The sequence below is a fragment of the Suillus paluster genome, assembly GCF_016628075.1.
Source record: "Suillus paluster strain FC165 chromosome Unknown EDB91scaffold_218, whole genome shotgun sequence".
Lineage (NCBI taxonomy): Eukaryota > Fungi > Basidiomycota > Agaricomycetes > Boletales > Suillaceae > Suillus > Suillus paluster.
Window position 1 is genome coordinate 1 of NW_024537778.1, and position 19871 is coordinate 19871.

General features: G+C 52.5%; 3 protein-coding genes across 3 annotated transcripts; all 3 read left to right on the forward strand.

Annotated features, from left to right (window-relative positions):
* On the forward strand, positions 1-1374 carry EDB91DRAFT_1064660 (cytochrome P450; the record flags this gene model as incomplete). The annotated part of the gene is made up of 8 exons (XM_041314729.1): positions 1-223; positions 271-396; positions 452-554; positions 607-693; positions 749-881; positions 930-1055; positions 1107-1136; positions 1191-1374. Coding segments are annotated over 8 exons (1012 nt in total), but the record flags the coding sequence as incomplete, so codon positions are not given.
* Positions 1375-9013: 7639 nt separating this feature from the next.
* Positions 9014-9661, forward strand: EDB91DRAFT_1088670 (uncharacterized protein; the record flags this gene model as incomplete). Its single annotated transcript, XM_041316494.1, has 3 exons — positions 9014-9302; positions 9355-9532; positions 9616-9661. The coding sequence occupies 3 exons, from the start codon at positions 9014-9016 to the stop codon at positions 9659-9661; spliced, it is 513 nt and encodes a 170-aa protein (XP_041169073.1).
* Positions 9662-16830: 7169 nt separating this feature from the next.
* EDB91DRAFT_1035358 (P-loop containing nucleoside triphosphate hydrolase protein) lies at positions 16831-17566 on the forward strand (the record flags this gene model as incomplete). Its single annotated transcript, XM_041312793.1, has 2 exons — positions 16831-17325; positions 17378-17566. Coding segments are annotated over 2 exons (684 nt in total), but the record flags the coding sequence as incomplete, so codon positions are not given.
* Positions 17567-19871: the final 2305 nt, after the last annotated feature.

Sequence of the window (19871 nt, forward strand, 5' to 3'; positions counted from 1 at the left end):
TGCGTACGGGAAGACCACTCCCACGTCTGCGACTGATCCCGAAGTCAAACGACTTCGCGAGCACTTGCGAGTATTTCGTACAACCTTACGCCCCGGTGCGTACCTGGTGGACTCGATCCCGTGGCTCAAATACCTTCCTTGGTATGGCCGAGAATTGAAACGGGGGTTTCACGAAAGTGAACAGCTCCACACCGCTCGGCTAAATCGCGTGAAACACGAAATGGTACATGGCCTTGCCCATCTTCACTTCACATATGAATCATTCCACAGGAGAACAATGTGGACTTTGATCCTTCATTTACAAAACATATGCTACAAGATCTCCAACTACACGGTTTGTCGGAGATAGAGATGGCCTTTCTTGCTGGCAGCTTATCTGCAGCTGGACGTGATTCGGTGAGATGTCTTGTGCTGTTGCTTCTGAACATACGTGATTGAATTCATGCGTCAGACTACTTTGGCAATATGCACAGTACTCATGGCAGCCGCAATGTTTCCCGAGGAGCAAGCGAAAGTCCAGGCCGAGCTTGATGCGATCGTAGGAAGGCAACGAGGTAGCTTCATTCGTATAACAACTTCATAAATTTCAAGGATGTTTCACTACAGCACCGACCTTCGCTGACGGACAGTCCCTTCCTCAATTGCACGCCTTCATCTTTGAGGCTTTGAGATGGAGACCAATGTTTCCCAGCGGTAGGTGTATTCATCGTCGCTGTTGTACCTGAAGTTTTCAACGTTCACACGGCAGGAATTGCTCATCGATCGACTAAGGATGTGCTTTGGGCATGTATCTTTCGAACTACTTATTGTGCGAATGATAATCTGGCCCATCAGGGAAACTATTGCATTCCAGCTGGAACTACTGTAGTCGGCAATCACTGGTAAGTATCATCTTTCAAGATATAAGGGACTGATGGTCACGTCGTCAGGTCCATCTCTCGAGATCCCGACGTCTTCCCCGAACCTCATGCGTTCAAACCTGAGCGTTGGATCAATGACCAAGGTCTCTGTAGGGACGATCTAAAATTATTCTTCCTCTTTGGGTTTGGTCGGCGGTAAGTAACAGTCTTCAAGGACATTCTTTCGTTGACTGACCGGGTTTCAAGTGTATGTCCCGGTCGACATGTGGCGAACAGGTAAAGGTTTCTTTTCACGCACATTATTTCCCGAGTTCATTTCAATGGCTACAGATCGATATTCATAAACTCGCTCCTTATTCTTTGGGCCTTCCAGGTGACTCTGGATCCTACGAAGCCACTAGATGACATGGGGTTCATGAGCGGAAATATTCGATCATGTCCTATTGATTTTAAGACGAGGGTTCCAGAGACGGACCTCAGGCGCATGATGCAGGTTTATCCCGAAGTCGCCTGAGAAGCCTCAATTGCCGCCTAGGGATCTATCAGTCCTGTATTTCTCGCAGTATGTATTATAGCTTGAATGAGGTTTTTTTTTACCTCAATCCTCATGCATAACTGTCTCATACTCTCATATCTTACTTTGACTCCGAGCAACTCTGTCTCATGTTAAATTACATACTAGTTGTAATAGCTGAATGTAGTATTGATTCGTGTACCCCTGTTCACCTCGCGCACACCCGGTGGGCCAACACAATCTCGCTGCCTATATATCCATCTAAAACGGACCACCAAAATAAATCATCTTATCCTCAACTTCATCTTTCGCATCTTTCGCCATTGCCGACAAAGCGTTCGACACCACCTTCCATCTCCGGCCATACTTCCCAGATAACCATGCCTCATCTGCTGTCATTGTGATTCTCTCGATGCACGGCACGATCGCGTGCAGGAATCGTGGGATGGATTCCATCAGGTCGGTAGACTGTGGTATATGGTAGTACCAGATGCATGCAGGTTCGTGCACAAAATGGAGGGGCTACTGATACATGACGGGCGTGTCAAAGGGGGCAGTGATAATGGAAGAAGCCAGATGAAATCCACGCCGTAGCAGCGTGATATGGAAGAACCCTGGATAAGCGCCTACACGAGTTGGGTCATGGGCAAAAGTCCAACGCTACTCACCATCACCAGACCCCCAATGCAAGGATATCTTAAACGTACGGCCCTCATCAACTTCAAATGCTGCTGACCGTCTGTATCTCTGTCTAGGTCAACGCGAGATGTCAGGGGTGCCTGATGCAGCAAGAGATGCGGATCTCACTCTGAGACGGCAGCCGACGCCGGCGCAGACAACGGAAGGGCAACTGACACCAGCGTGGATGATGAAAGGACATACGGGCGCCGTGGCAGCAGTCGCGTTCTTCAAAGATGGTCGACGGGTCGTTACTGGTTCATGGGATGGAACCCTGCGAATTTGGGACATGGAGACAGGAGCATTGGTAAGAGGGCCATTCAAGGAACACCAGCGCGGGGTGACTTCCGTGGCCATATCACCAGACGACAGGCGAATTGTGAGGGGTGGAATGGATAAAACCATCATCATCTGGGACGTCGAGAGCAAGCAGAAAGTATTCAAACCGCTGGTGAAGCATACAGACACGGTGTGGTCGGTTTGCTTCTCACCCGATGGCAAGAAACTTGCAAGCGGGTCGATGGATTCCATGGTTGTTTTATGGAATGCAGAGACCGGCGCTGTCCTCGCAACACTCAAGGGTCATCGTTTTTCGGTGTACAGTGTGGCAATCAGCCCAGATGGGCTAAAATTAGCCTCCAGATCATTTGGTGACATCCGGGTGTGGCGCACCGATAATGCCGAGCTTCTTCTCAAGTTCGACGCTCACCAACATTATGTTCGAAGTGTTGTGTGGTCGCCTGACGGCCAGCAACTTGTCTCTGCATCAAACGACAGCACAGGCAAGTTCTGGAATTCGTCGAATGGACACCAGATCGGTCAACCTTGCACCGGTCACACTTGCTACATTGTTTCGCTCGCCATCTCGTATGACGGCTCCTTCATTGCCACTGCCTCGGATGACAAGACTGTGCGGCTGTGGAGCACAGAGACACACCAGCACATCAGTCAGCTACTCAAACACACCTCGAGCATTTTCTCTGTCGCGATTTCTCCCAATGGAGAACTGCTCGTCAGTGGTGATTTCAACGGAAATGTGCTGCTCCGGTCTATCAAGGAGATACTTGAGCAACACAAGGCGGGAGAAAGGACAAATGTCGATGAAGGAGCACGTCGACAGCAACTCCTTGGTCTCAGTGACACGCAAGTATGTTATCACCCATTATTTTTAGTCTGTCTGTTTATTCATATTGCTTTCGGTGGCGGCACACAGCCGCACTGTCATGACACCGACGATGAGCTCCCTGGCAATAACGATGGTGCAAGTCGCCATTCTTCGCAACAAACGCCTAGTAGTGACGACAACCCTTCATTATTTGACGTGAGCTGCCTTCAATTTGTACCCTTATCACGGAACATGAGCTCGCTTCATGCAGATCCCTGTTATAAACACGACGCTACCCAATGCATGCATTGCTGAGGACCTGCACACCACTGAAGACCTCCTGTCCCAGGAGACCGACGCAGATGACAACAACCACGACTTATATGCCAATGAGGGAGACAATGATGAGGAAGTACAGCAACTCCTTCCTCATTGTGACACGCACGTATGCCGTTTCCCATTCTTGTCCCGCTTTTCTATTTATTTACACGACACACAGCTGCCGGTGCACAGTCACGAGAACAAACACGAGCCCACCGGCGATCAGGACAGTCCAAGCAATCATCCCTCGGATACCGACCAAGCCTCTGGCAGTGACGACAATCACTCATTGTTCGACGTGAGCTTCTTCTTTCGATGCCTCTGCTCATAACACAACATGAACTTTCTTCGTGCAGATCCTTGCTATCAACAAGACCGTCCGCAATTCATGCATCCCTGGGAATCTGCATATTACTGAAGACCTGCTGACACAAGAGATCCGTGCAGATGGTGACAACCACCACTCGTATGCCAATCGCTCTGTTGTAAGGGCGCGAAACTCCGAGTGGGACATGGCCCTTCAAGACTCAGTCAAGGTCAGATGCTCTGCGTATCAAGATGCTGTTGGTGCTGACTCTGCTTCTTGATGCAGTCCATTGCTATTCAGCCCTCGTTATTGGGCTACATTTCCAAGGCCATCGCACTCTGCGCAAACGAGCAGCTCTGGGACGCGACAGAAGCATTTGATCTCGCGTTCGTATTTTCGAATCGTGATCCAATCACCGTCGGTCTTTTACTATTGATCAAGGTACTCTTGTCGCTATTTCAGTCTGTCTGTCGTACTAATACTTCGATGTCATCTTGTCCAGGCTGTTGTACTTTTCAATGCCGGTTGCCATGGTGAGGCGATGCGGCGAGTTCAAGACCTCGCCACCGCTTGTCATCATTTGGATACACTTCCGTGCAGTGTTATCAATGTGAGCTTTACGTCATACCTCACGAGTTTTCTCACTTTCGATCACACTCTCCAGTCATATCTACGCCTGCAGCTTGCAATAATCGCTTTTGATGACGGGCGGTACAGCGAAGCCGCCGATCGACTGAACGATGTCATGCCTAGTATAACCGATGCGTCCTCTTACCGAATGCCCTTTGAACCTACATTGAAGGTATTCACAGTGGTACGTCACTATGAAGCCCACAGGACACTTTTAATGATTTGCGCTGTACAGCTCTTTGGCTGGGACATGGATTCACTATGGCAAAGTGTCAACCAAAGGCGGTGCGATGCACTCCTTCGCGCCGATCGAGTGATCGAAGCGGTTGAATCTCACCGATACATGATGAACATGATTGACGAGGATGTGAAAGACAGCTACCTCGCATGGTCTACTGGTGGGTACTTTGGGGTCGTATACAACTTAAATATCGACACTTACTCTGAGGTTGTTTAGCCTTCAAGAAAAACTGTACTGCACGCTGTCTCACAAAGGGAGACGAGGCTGTTACTGCAAGCAATTACGAGGCGGCTATCGAACTATATTCGGCAGGAATCGGGCTTGACTCCTCGTGCGAGTCCCTGTATGCACACCGCAGCAAGGCGAACTTAGAATGGAACCTCCATGTAGAGGCCCTTTTCGACGCAGAGAAGGTGCAGATATGATGTCCATCATTGGTATAGAATTTATTCTGACACCGGCGATGCATAGCTCATCGAACTCAATACTTCTTCTTACCTGGGATACCAACTAAAGCATGCAGCGCTTCACGGCGCACGGCGCTACGATGAAGCAATCATGGCCTTCAAAATGATGCTCTCGAAGTCGGATGATACACCCGACGCGCAGATCCAAAGTAAGCCCGAATCCATCATGCATCAACGAGAAAATCATGATCCCCTTCTCCAGAGTTGTGTCAGCACAATGTCAATCCATCTGACATCAAAGGCACTATTCGACGAGCCATTGACGCTAAACTTGAAAATGCTCCGCTTCGTCTACTCAATACGTCCACTGGGCGTATATGCACTCGAGAGGCACAGATCAGAGCCTTCACAGAAAGCACAGAGTACAAGGAGCTTGTGTTTTCATCCATAATGTATGGGCCCGTCCAAGCGGAGCATATTGAAGCAGTCGTCGCGAAGTACTTTGGTTGGGCCATGTTATCGCACAGGTGGCAAGATGATGAGCTACTGCTGCACAACATCCAGGACAAGGTCATGTATGATTTGGATGCAGTTGGAACCACAGTGAAGTTGCAGATGTTCTGCAAAACTGCTCGCGATGCGGGCTACCGCTGGGCGTGGAGCGATACATGTTGCATTGACCAGAAAAACAATGTTGAGCTACAAGCGTCTGTCAACTCCATGTTTGTTTGGTATCACCACTCAGGACTCACCATCATTTACCTACCGGATGTTCTGCCTTCGTCGAAGTCAGGCACGCTTGCAAACAGTGTTTGGAACACACGAGGATGGACTGTTCAGGAGTTCCTAGCTCCTAGCATTGTTCTCTTCTACTGAGCAGATTGGAGTCTGTACCTCGACGACCACTCTTGCAACCACAAGGAGTCTGCCATTATCATGCAGGAGTTGAGGGATTCGACGGGTATAGATGCACAGGCGCTCGCTGCCTTCGAACCGGGGATGAGAGACACCCGAGAGAAACTTATATGGTCATTTCAGAGATACATTTCAAAGTTGTAAAAAACTATCTTCTGGTGGGCTGGTACATATGTTAGAGGGTACTTCCAGGATGGATATGAGCCAACAATCAAAGAAAACGGCGGTTGGGTTGTGGAGATATTGTCAAAATACTGACTTTTCAGCCCACTTATAGGGTCAAAATAGAAATAGGTTTCAAACTTGTGAAAAAATATCTTTTGACGGGCTGGTACATATCATAGAGGGTATCGATAGGATGGATATGAGCCAACAATTAAGAAAAACGGCGGTTGGATCGTGGAGATATGTCCAAAATACTGATATTTGAGCCAACCTCCCATATCACAATAATGCTGACCTCTGGAAGGTCTGGGACCATTCCCAATCGATTCACAGGCCTCAAATACCTTAGGAGCAATGTTTGCAGTATCGGTATTGAGGTGGAATACTGGGATAGTGACATACATGAGGTCAGGAGGAGGAGGAGGACCTTGTATATCTCAGGAACACGATTTTTCCAGGCAATTCTGGCTTTACCATCGTGTTCAGAGGGCTCAATAGCCCCCAGGAAAAATGCTTTTGAAGGACAGGCTAGTCATATGAAGTCTAGAAAAATCGATCTTTGGGTGGGGCAGCATGACTTGGGTGGCCAACTTTGGAACATGATTTTTAGAGCGAAATCCGGCTCGACCAACGTGTTCAGATGGTCAAATAACCTCTAGAATGAGTCCTACCTAAAGCCAAGCAAGCCATATGAAGGCTGAAAAAATCGATCTTTGGGTGGGGGGGGGATGACAGGGGCAGCCAACTTTGGAACATGATTTTTAGAGCGAAATCTGGCACGACCAACGTGTTTGTATGGTCCAATAACCTCTAGAATGAGTCCTACCTAAAGCCAAGCAAGTCATATGAAGGCTGAAAAAATCGATCTTTGGGTGGGGGAGCATGGCATGGGTGGACAACTTTGGAACATGATTTTTAGAGCGAAATCCGGCTCGACCAACGTGTTCAGATGGTCAAATAACCTCTAGAATGAGTCCTAGCTACAGCCAAGCAAGCCATATGAAGGCTGAAAAAATCGATCTTTGGGTGGGGGAGCATGATAGGGGTGGTGGTCAACTTTGGAACATGATTTTTAGAGGCAAATCTGGCATCACCAACGTGTTTGTATGGTCCAATAACCTCTGGAACGAGTCCTACCTAAAGACAAGCAAGCCATATGAAGGCTGAAAAAATCGATCTTTGGGTGAGGCAGCATGACAGGGGTGGTCAACTTTGGAACCTGATTTTTTTGGACCAATCGAGCATTGCCAGCTCGTTCAGAGGGCTCAATAGCCTTGGGAACAAGTGCTGCAGGAACCCCAGCAAGCGATATGAGGGCCAAAGAAATCAATCTTGAGGGGAGGCAGCAAGATAGGGGCAGTGGACTCAACTCAACTTTGGAACTTGATTTTTATGGACCAAGCAGACATGTCCAGCATGTTCACATGGTTCAATGGCTTCAAGAACAAGTTCTAGTCAAACACAGACGAGTCATATGAAGGCTGGGGAAATCAATCTTGGGGGGAGGCAGCATGACAGTGGGACTGCTTATATAAGCAAAAATGCGCTCACACAAGTTTTTCTCTTTCTCCCTGCCCACTCTCATCCATTGATAATGGTGCCATTTTTTTTTACTTTTCTTTCACTTTTTTGTGGGTTTGGGGGTCATGCTGGTTGTCTTCCCTTCATGGGGAACAAACTGTTGATAATGGTACCAGTGTGTCTTCCTGTTCTCACTTTTTCGCTTTTTTGTGGGTCTGGAGTGATACTGGTTGTCTTCCCTTCATGGGGAACAAACTATTGCTAATAGTACCAGTGTTTCTTTCCTTCTGTTCTCACTTTGTTTTCGCTGTTTTGTGGGTTTGGGGGTCATGCTGGTTGTCTTCCCTTCATGGGGAACAAACTGTTGATAATGGTACCAGTGTGTCTTCCTGTTCTCACTTTTTTCGCTTTTTTGTGGGTCTGGGGTGATACTGGTTGTCTTCCCTTCATGGGGAACAAACTATTGCTAATAGTACCAGTGTTTCTTTCCTTCTGTTCTCACTTTGTTTTTGCTGTTTTGTGGGTTTGGGGGTCATGCTGGTTGTCTTCCCTTCATGGGGAACAGACTGTTGATAAGTTAGGTTAGGTTAGGTGGTGTCGACACACGAGCGCGAAGCGCGAGTGTGGAGATGTGAAAGCTGTGAGAGGAGACTATTCGGTAGCAAGTTTGCCCTCGCTTTGGTGAGCAGAGGACGCTTTCGATGGTACTGGCCATCTCATCAGGCTGAATAGTAGTTTTTATACCTGTAACGCTGTAGATGTGAGTCTAGCAGCTAAGTTTGCTATCGTTTAGATAGTAAACATAGGAGGGATAAGGGTGTATTAGTTCCCGGATCTATCTTAGCGAATGAGACGCGTAGGATAGGCCAATTCCAGTCTTCCGCAGGAACAGACGCATAGATAGGGGCTTCTCATGGGACGCACAGGGGCAGAGATAAGATGTGAAGATAAGATCACAGGGGTGCGTCACCTACAGCCGCCGAAGGCGGACCGCGCGCGGAGCGCGCGGGCGGCGTTCCGAAGGAACGCCGCCGGCTTTAACATGACATGAGAAGATCCGAGGATCATAGGAACCGGATTAACGGTAATACCGAAACAAGGGAATAAACGCAAAAAGTGACATGTGAAGTGTCACGCACCGAACGGGCGTTACCCGCGGAGCACGGAACTGTCAACAGTGGGAATCTGACGGAGCGCGCGGGCGGCGGAACGCCGCCTCCGCGTTTCCCGATCATGAGAGACAGCGAACTCAGGGGGCCGCGAGACGGCCCCCTATTTACTAGCAAAGTAAACATCCAGACGTATAAAAGAAACGTCGAATGGTGAATGGTGGTATAACTTAGTTAGACATGGCACGCTACCGCCAATATCACAATACCACTTCACTCGATCAAACCAAGCCATGGGGCTATTCTCGGGGTCTGCAACTCGCTCGAGTCGAGCAGATCCGTCTTCGATCGCTCCGGATGCACCGGGACGAAAACGTTTATACCGGCGTTGGCACGCGCAAGCTTAGGCCGCGGCTTGACACCGCAACCGAGCGCGCGGGCTATACCGGCAAACGTACGTTCTGGCTGGAGGCACCATCCATCCTCCTAGCGAAGTATGATCCGGACAAACGCCTTGAGGCGTTCACCCGTGAGTAAATGTGGCTCTCACTTCTTGGACGAGACTAATGGACGACCTTCAGTCGCCAATGCATGCCGCCATCGTATGCCAGACACGTTGCTGCATCAGATCTGCACGTGGCGATACAAGGCGTGGTTGGTGCAGACGCAGGACTTACTGCCGCCGACCCAATGGTACCCGGGCATCGCTGCTCAGGGACCGGGCCGTCAGGCTGCCAGGTGGGCAATCCAACCTAAAAGGTGAGTTCTAGTGTTACCAACACTATTTTTTCCGTATTTTCGGTTTGTTAGTTTCGGTTAACTAATATACCTGTCCGATTAAGGACACGTATGACGCCAGAGCCGGAGTTGTTCCGGCGGGCCGACTAGGTTAGGTTGATAGATGATTGTAGGTTTCGTAGGTGGATGGCTCAGTGCTTGAGACCCTAACCCTAACTTAGGGTTTAAATTATCGGGAGGAGGATGACTACTTGCCTTTTTGGGCGACCCTAAACCCTAGACTAGGGAGGCAATATGCGGGAGATGCAGTGGGATGGGCAGCGGCTCCCTTTGGGGACCGTGGCAGGTGAGAAGCCGATCGATTCTTGTGCGCACGTGACCTGTGAGCACTTCACAAATGCGCGGTCCCCTGAGGGAGCCGCGGCTGCCCAAGAGAGAATAGGGGTCACGTGACGCAACGCGTCACTGTTTGTTGGTTCAACAGACGGACGCGTTGTGTCACGTGACCCCCGTTCTCCCTCGGACAGGCGCGGCTCTCTGAGGGGACTGCACATTTGTGAAGTGCACACAGATTCCATGTCGCAACGCGTCCGTTGGTTGGTTGGTTGAATCAACGTTGACGCGTTGTGTCACGTAATCTATGCTTTGACGCGAACATCCGCGGCTCCCTGGGGGGACCGCAATGTGAAGCGTTGCAGCGGGTCACGTGACGCGACGCGACGCGACCGTTGGTTGAATCAACGGTGACGCGTCGTGTCACGTGATCGCGTTGCTGACGTGGAATATGCGCGGCTCCCTGAGGGGACCGCGCAAGTACTAAGTGCAAACAGGCCACGTGACGCGACGCGACAACGTTGATTCAACCAAACGCTGACGTGTCGCGTCACATGACCCCCGTTCTCCCTCGGACAGGCGCGGCTCCCTGAGGGGACCGCACTGTACGAGTTGCAAGCAGGGTCACGTGACGCGACGCGACGCGACTGTTGGTGGAATCACCGTTGACGCGTTGCGTCACGTGGCCTGTTTGCACTCAGTACGTGCGCGGTCCCCTCAGGGAGCCGCGCCTGTCCGAGGGAGAACGGGGGTCATGTGACGCGACACGTCAGCGTTTGGTTGAATCAACGTTGTCGCGTCGCGTCACGTGGCCTGTTTGCACTTAGTACTTGCGCGGTCCCCTCAGGGAGCCGCGCATATTCCACGTCAGCAACGCGATCACGTGACACGACGCGTCACCGTTGATTCAACCAACGGTCGCGTCGCGTCGCGTCACGTGACCCGCTGCAACGCTTCACATTGCGGTCCCCCCAGGGAGCCGCGGATGCACTATGTCTGTCCACAGCGTCCGTCCACACAGGCAGTCTGGACCAATCACTGTCGACAAACACAGTCCCCACAGGCAGCCACCGTGTCCCATCCACTGCTCAGTCGAGTTTCTGGACAATGGTGCGTCCACCAGCGGAGTTTGAACTGCGTTCACAACGCCATCTCTCTTCCCTACTTATTCTTCTTTCTAGACCGTTTCATTTCCCTCCTCTTCTCAGCCTCACACGGAACATCCCAACCCACCCCCCATCTGCACCCCTGTCACCATCCTCTCCCATTCTCCATGGCTCAAATATCGAAGGCCAAACGGTCAGCCCGTCTGCGTTGGGCACGGGAAAGGCAGGCACGCTTGCCAGCTGCCAGGCAAGCGGAGGAACTTGTAAGTCATCGCCTTCTGTTGTGCATTTTACTAACCAACCAACCAACCCATTGCACCCCATAGCTGAGAGTGCCCGCCGGTGCTGCTCAGCCAAGGCGCAGCAGGCCCAGACGCCAGGTTCAGGTCCCTGGACCTGGAGTGTATCTTGGCACGCGGTCGCGTGCTGGTGCTGCAGCGCCACTCCATGATGTAAGTCCCTCCCTCTCTCTCTTCATTCACATTGTCTGACCCAAACATAAGGTGGGTATGTTGCCCCCACCTGCGCCGTCACCCTCACCGTCACCCCCACCCACTCCTGTCATGTCATCCCCCCCGGTCATCAAGGGGGAGACAGGTGACGTCTTCCGCGTCCTCCCCAAGATGGAGGAACGCCTCACCATCAAGGAGGAACCCCTCCCCTTCAAGCTGGAGGATGCTCACTTGACGCAGGAGGTCATAAAGAAGGAGGAGATCAAGGAGGAGCCGGTCCTCCAGGATGTGAGTGATCCCAATAGCTGTTGTTGTTCTTAGATATACTCCATCCAATCTATCTGCTGTCTTGAAAGTAGCTACAATGATAGTTACATACTTCTACTTCACAACCTTCAAACTTTCAAGTGTAGTTCACCTACTCACCTACTCATCTAATCACAGGTTCGGGTCGACGAACGACAGGACGACGGAGTTGGGGGAGCTCGAGAATTATCAGGCGGAGAGAGCAGGGGGTCGCGTAGTCAGTATAGTAGCTTAATTCCTGTCTTAGATATCAATATATTGTGTGTCAAACTCATCCTGTACTGCCTCACGGAAGACTAGCGCGAAACACCCAAGTGCCATTACCAATGCCGACGCGAACACCACTACGACTGGTGGTACTGCCAAGCGCCGTCGCATGAGCACAGACAGCGTGTCAGAGCCTCCAAGTCGTACGAGACGTGCCGCCAGCCATACTAGGCTGTGACCAGTCCTGACTGAGGGAGTCAGGGTGACATGCACCCGAACTGTCAGCGGCTCCCTGAGGGGACCGCCATCATGTTGGCATATTGACGAGCACCCGGTGCGCAACCCTGACCGTGAGAGAAAGCATGTGCTTCATGGCCGACTGTCAGTCACTCATCTGACGGCTCCCTCCGGGGACCGCATCCAGCATCCTGAACATTTGTCCAGGGGGATTATCAATTTTTTAGGGGATCTGTTGGTGGTGGTGGGTCCTTCGTGTGATGTGGTGGTTGAGTGATTTGTTATTCACGCTACTGGTGTGATGAGGGTGACAGGATCGTTGTTTCAGGATTTGTTGTATCACACATGTTACCTGACAGGCACTTTGAATTGACAGCATGCCAGGGGTATGACTGATGACTGATTCCCGCCGGACATCGCAGTGCTTCATGTGGTTGGTTGGTTTGGTTGGTTGGTTGGTTGGGTGGCGGGGCGGCGTGTCTTTCATATCCGCCTGGAGAGTGTAGATTCATGGAGGCAGCGACTCCCAAAGAGAGCTGCCTCACTCGATGATTGCTGATGTCTTGCCATCTTGGCGAGACATAGCTGATAATTTGTGAGATCTTACATTGATGGCAGGGATTCACCGACACACAGGTTAGGTTGCTTCGAGGCGGCCATGAATTGTGACGATCGCCCGGGCACATCAGAAAAATCGACCGACTCACACCTGGACAAATGGGGCAGGTGAAACGGCATCCCGCCGAAGGCAACGGCTCCCATTGGGAGCCGGGACCTGCTGTCGGGCATGAGGCAACACGTCCCTTGCCACGTTTGTCCAGGTGTGAGTCGGTTGATATCTTTGATGTGCCCGGGCGATCGTCACAATTCATAGGGCGGTGGCTATGAATTGTGACGATCGCCCGGGCACATCAAAGATATCAACCGACTCACACCTGGACAAACGTGGCAAGGGACGTGTTGCCTCATGCCCGACAGCAGGTCCCGGCTCCCAATGGGAGCCGTTGCCTTCGGCGGGATGCCGTTTCACCTGCCCCATTTGTCCAGGTGTGAGTCGGTCGATTTTTCTGATGTGCCCGGGCGATCGTCACAATTCATGGCCGCCTCGAAGCAACCTAACCTGTGTGTCGGTGAATCCCTGCCATCAATGTAAGATCTCACAAATTATCAGCTATGTCTCGCCAAGATGGCAAGACATCAGCAATCATCGAGTGAGGCAGCCTCTCTTTGGGAGTCGCTGCCTCCATGAATCTACACTCTCCAGGCGGATATGAAAGACACGCCGCCCCGCCACCCAACCACATGAAGCACTCGAAGCCCTGAACCAGCCCTGAGGATGATCCGATTTCCCCATGTAGTTATTGATCACGGCACAATCACAATGTCCCTGAAAAATATCATTTTAAGTGCAAGTGAAATAGTACGGCAGGTACGTTATATGTAGCTAGCGCACAGCGGAACTGAAACCAAGAACGACTCACAACCCACAACCTCCCATATCACCGCGTAAGTCTACCCACGCGGGTCCCACTCACTAGCAACTGATCCGACACACCACAGAATCACCTCACCATGAGCAAAAACCTTCAAAGCGCTGTGTTGATGATCCTCCTCGCTGGCAAGCATTGGATCTTTGACGACGAGAGCGGTACACTGGAAGATGTATTCGGCCTGGATGAAAAAATGTTCGACGTCCCAAATCCACACCTCACCGATCAGCAGCGCGAGTCGTTGTGTGCGATGATCGAGGCGATATCACAGAGAAAGTCAGCTGACGCACGTTATAAAGTCCTGGAAGGGAAGAGCGAGGGTGGATGGAGCGCCGGTCGCGACGCGTTAAAGATCTGGTTTAATAAACAAAAAGTATCACTGAAAATGGCCCAGCGCATTGACAACGTCTGGGATTCTCTAGGACTCTTACCCTTGCAACTCATTCAAGACGGACTGGAGGAGGGCGAAGAATTTCCAAACATCCTGGACTCTGAGCGTGCCAAGGAGGACGTGCTGATCGCAATCTTGGGAGACCACGCCAATGAACAGCTCCCGCGTGGTGATTTTCGCGACGCAGCAGCGACGATCAACCACCACGCCTGGGAGCGTCACCGTAAACGCTTCAAGCGTGCCCAGCAGTCGTTGCCCGGGAAGCGACTTACTGCGAGTGTGGCTATCAAAGGTATGAGTACGACCATGACTATTGGGATACATGAACTCACACTGACACAGCAATCGAGGATGCGGACGAAGTCAGTGCGAAGATGTTTCGTGACGCTACGAAAGCCGTCAAAGCTCTGCGCATGACGGTGGCGTGGTTCCCCCATGAGGACGACCATGTTGCAGAATATGAAGAGTTCTTGAAGGAAGTCGTGGTGACGGCGGTTGCAAAATCAAGGAAAGTACCGAAGGAGAAGGTGACCGGAGAGAGCGAGAAGACTCCAGGCAGTGCGTATTGTCGCGGTCCCCTACGGGAGCCGTCTACGTGTCGTGTACTGATCACGCTCTGCAGGACAGCGGGGTGCTGCGCGTGCGCGCAAGGTCAAAACAGCGTCCCTCGCTGCAGCTGGTGATGTTGAGGAGATTTGGGCACTCTATGTGCAGCTCTTCGAGACAGAACCTGGTCGGTTGGAGGCGCCCCGGGTCGAAGACGACGACGAACCTAGCGGCAGAGATGATTGGAACGGTAACTCGGATGATCTGGGCGTGGATGGTTGGCGAGAGATGGACAACGACAAGTTGAATCACCTCCTTCACTTCCCTGGTGGCAAGCCGGCGCTGTTTGCCGAATTTCGATCGAAAACTGGTTTGTGTGCCTGGGATGAGGGTGCGTCACAGAAGTTTGTGGCGGAGAACGACGATATGGAACCGTTGTCGCTGCTGTGGCATCAGCGTGTAGGTGTCGCGGCCATCGTGGACAAGATATGGACGTCTTCGCAGAAAGACGGTAACACACCAGGTATTCTGATCGCTGACGAAGTCGGTGTCGGGAAGACAGCACTGACAATGGGCACGATCGCCTTTGCCATCGATGCGTACTGGGTGCAACAAGTGGCTGCTGGACAAGGCAAACCTGCCGGGGTGACGGCAAACATCAACCTCAGCAACCTCCGCCCAGCCCCCATCCTCGGTGAGTCACTGTGTTGTTGGACGCTTCTCTGAGGGAGCCAGTGCGCGGGTCAGCAGTGTGGCTCGTCGTTGTGCGAGCGGTCCCCTGAGGGAGCCGCACCGGGTGGCTGGCAAAATCTGCTGGGCGGGATGTTGACGGTCCCCGGAGGGAGCCGTGGTGTGTGGCCCAACCTGTCGGTTGTCTAGCGCGCGTGCGGTCCCCGTACGGAGCCGTTGGTGGTATGGCCACATGTTGGCAGTCCAGCGTCCGCGCGGTCCCCGTAGGGAGCCGTCAGCTGATCACAGTCAATGAACAGTAGCTCACCCTCCATATCTCCCTCACAGCAGAACGCCCTTTCTTTGCAGGTCGAGCTGCGATTCCCAACCTGCCGCACGTCATCATTGTGCCGAATTCCTTGATCAATCAGTGGTACTCCGAACTGCGCACCTTCTTCGCGCCCAGAGCCGTCGAGATATACAAGTATCCGACAGCAGAAATTGAGTTCGGAGAGTTCTGGAACGGTCCTTGGGCCACATCAACCACGCCATTCATTCACCGCATCATCCTGGTCACTCACTCGGTGGGTCTCGTTAGATAGCCCAAGATTCGGTTTCTGACTAGACGACAGGTCATGGGCACGAGCGGGAAAGTCTTCGACACACGCCAAGGTGTCGCAGGACACAACAGCAACAAAGCGGCCGACGAGACACGACATCTGAAACTCCGTAAACAGGCACCCAATTGTCTGTGGGCGGGTCATGAATTCCTCACGGCTTCCATCGATGAAGTCCACGAGATGCGTAACCGAACTGCTAGCTTCTACGCGGCCCTTGAGGTCACCAAGGCCTCAATCATTAAGCTCCTGTGCTCAGGCACTCCGTTGTACACCGGCCCGATGGTACGCCGTATGTCCTTCCTGGTCAGCACTAACTCAAATCCTTCCCAGGACCTTTGCAATGTCGGTCGGTTAGCGCGGATTCCACATTTTATGGGCAAGGAAGGTGATGAGCGTGACAAAGAGCATACCAAAAAACTTCGCGCTGCACGTCGGGCGATGACGAAGGAGGACAAGAAAGATGCGGCCGCACACACTGCCCGGCTGATAGCAGGCGGACCGACCGACGGTGATGAGCCTGAAGGCAGGTTGCGTATACGCAAGGTAACAAGTGAATGGATCGCTAACATCAAGCGGGGGTACGGTGACCGAGTGATTCGACGGACCGTCAACTCCATGACATCCGATCAAAAGAAGATCAACGACACGCTGAAGCCGTACAAGATGGTCATTGTTCCTGTGCGTCTCGATGACACTGAGCTGGAGATCAACATGAGTGTCATGGCACAGATTACGGGCTCGTGAGTACACGGCTCCCTGAGGGGACTGCGCCCATGCACTGACATTCCATCATCGTACAGATCTTTGGTCGCCGCGTTGGATGACGGCGCCAGTTTCAATACGGTGCGTTGCCGGTCCCCTCAGGGAGCCGCCCACTGACAGGTGTCCAGAAATTCTATCTTGATGGCCGCACAAAAGTCGCATTCCCGCATCACACTTCCCCAACATACCCCGCTGTCAAGTCACTCGCTGAGTGGGACAAGGTAAGATCGTCCAAAGTCGACACGTTGGTCACCTTGCTAGGGTGGCAGCTCGAATCGGACGACCATCACGTATTCCAGGTCGAGGACGATGACGCAAGTACCGAGGCTGGCGAATCCGCCAAAGTCTTAAGTCCCCCTCCTGCATCTATTGAGAAGGATGCACAACCGCGCGAGACACCAACCCTCATCTCCCCGAAGCCCAACGCGCGCTATGTGCCGATGAAAGACCTCATGACCAAGGGCACACGCAAGATCCTGGTATATATCGAATTTCCTATGATGGCCCCCCTCCTCGTGTCTGTCCTGAAGTTGTTCAACATCATCCCTCTCGTTATCCACGGCGGACACGGTATCGAAGAGCGCAACGAGACCGTGCAAAAGTTCCACTCCGACCCGAAGGCGAGGCTTCTCATTTTTTCTAGCGTTGGTGCCGTCGGCCTTAATCTCACTGCGGCGAGCATCGTCATTCTCTTCGTGAGTGTTGACTCAACCTGTCGGTCATTGACACACACTCACTTACTCACAGGACCAATGCTGGTCTCGCATGTTGGTCAATCAGATTATCGGGCGAGCATGGCGCCTGGGACAGCAAAGAGAAGTTATTGTCTATAACATGGTGGCGTTGGGAACCGTAGACGTGTTGATGGTCGATCATGGCGAGGGTAAGGGCAATATGCTGGGGCAATTTCTCTCTGCTCATAAAGGTAAGCGTCGAGACACTGGCATTCATCCAAACTTACACTCGGGAATAGGTGTTGTCAAGGCCATTAAGAACGCGGCAGATGGCCACTTGCCCGTCTCTGACGATGGCGACGATGAAGTGCAGATCATCGAAATACCCCCAGCAGCCGCCGGGTCCTCCAAGCGGCGTAAAAACGTGGGGAAGGGTAGCAAAAAACGCGTTACACGCAACCTCGCGCGGACCGGAGACGAGGATGGGGAGTTTATCGACATCGACGCTATTGTGCTCGACGACGACGACGAAGAGGATGAGGATGAGGAGGCCGGAGCGAGTGGAAAAGGTAAGGGGAAGGGGAAAGGGAAGGCTAAGGCACCCGCGAAGCCCAGGGCAAAGCCAAAGCCTAAGCCTAAGCCTAAGGGTAAGGGGAAAGGTAAAGCAACTGCTGAGGAAGCGACGAGCGACGTTGAGAAGCCTTTCTACATTGAGGGTACGTGGACTTCATATTTGCAACGGGAGGAAACTGACACTGTACTCAAGTCCCGCGCATGGGCAGGGCATCCAGTGCAGCCAGCACTGCTGAGACAACCCCCGGTCCCCAAAGGGAGCCGCACCCCTCCACTCCATCCCTCGCAGATGGCATGCAAGCTGCCAGCGGGACAGCTGGCAAGGCCGTTGTGAGTGCCCGGGCTGACAGCCATGTTGAGGCAGAGAGTGATGTCCGTGCATCCACTCAGCCTCTCGCATGCGACACTACCGCTCCATCCAACGGTCCCCTGGGAGAGCCGCTTGTCGATTCTGCCACGGCTGCCTCGACCGCACCGGACGTTGTCCAACCTCCCACGGCACCCACCGGTCCTCTACTGGAGCCGCAAACAGACACACGGAGCACAGTGGAGGCCTCCGCTTCGAACGTCTTACCACTCCCGCAGTCAGTCGGTCCCCTCAGGGAGCCGGGTGATCAGACTGTCAACAATCCGGTGGATTCTACAACGTCCGACGCCGGACACACAGGCCAATTGGCAGATGATTCACCCGTTCAGCCCACTGATCCTGCTCCTGCACAGGGTATGGGTCAGCCACATGATAGTCAACACGCTTCCGATATGGACATCGACACGCCATCAACTGGCCCGCACATGTGTAAGTTTCTTGTCCGCTCCACATGCTTAGCTATTCAATTCATTACTGCATCCGTCTCAGCCGCTGAAACGAGCAAGGCTGACGCTAACGAGATGGATGTCGATGCACAACACGATGTCGACCCCGGAAATGACTTCTTCCCCGGAGATAACGACGATTTCGATGTCCGGATGGGCAATCCCAGCACTCAACGCTCCGCTCGGGTGAGACTCTTGCCTGTTCGCGCATATTCTCATGGTTCTGATTGACATGCATAAGCAGGACAGGGATACAGTTGACCAAATGCTCATGGAGTTGACTCAACCAGAGTCTGGCCAGCCGTCGTTGACGCAACCGGAGTCTCCTTCAGCGTCTCAACCTGAACCTGACCCCATCCAGCCCTCGGAAGACATTGTCCAAACATCACAGCCCACCCAAGATCTCCGCCCTACATCCAAACGCCGTCGCAGGACTGGCTCGTCAGGCACTGCCTCACCCAGAAGTCCCCCCTATGCTCCATCGCCGCCGCGGAAACGTGTCAATTTTGCCGCGGAATCGTCAAGCTTGTCCAGTCCCGCTGGGCCCAGTGCGAGCGTTTCGAGAGAGCCCGTTGTGCTACGCAGCCGATCAGCGGTGCCTGATGACGCGCCTGGGCCACGGGGAGGTCGTGGCGGATCAGGTCGTGGCGGATCAGGTCGTGGAGGTTTGAGAGGTCGTGGTGGGCGGCGCTGATGTCTGTGTCTTCGTGCTCCTCGCGTTCCAAAATACAATTTTCATTTGCATGCATTCCATACGCGTTGTAGTTGGTTGGTTGTCTGGTTGATTGGGACTCCGCAATGGTGACTGCGTACTTTCGATATAACAATGTCATTCCGTTTGTGCTGTTTGCATACTGTTAAATCTCAGGAATGGCTTGCGCAATGCACTGTGCAGGTAATTGTCAATCAGGCCGCCCTGTACAACATCCTCGCGTCATCGCGGCTCCCTCAGGGGACCGCACACAACATAGCTGTGGGCACACTCAGGCATCTTACTGGCCGACAATCCACGTGCTGCGTCACGGCTCCCTCAGGGGACCGTTCGCTAGCTGCATTGCAGTCCCCTCACATCCCTTATTCCCACCACTCGTCGCAGTGATGCGCTGACAGTCATATACTCCCCTCACCTGCTGTGACGTGTAATAAATTGTTCGTGGTGTGGTATGTTGTTGGTTGTCATT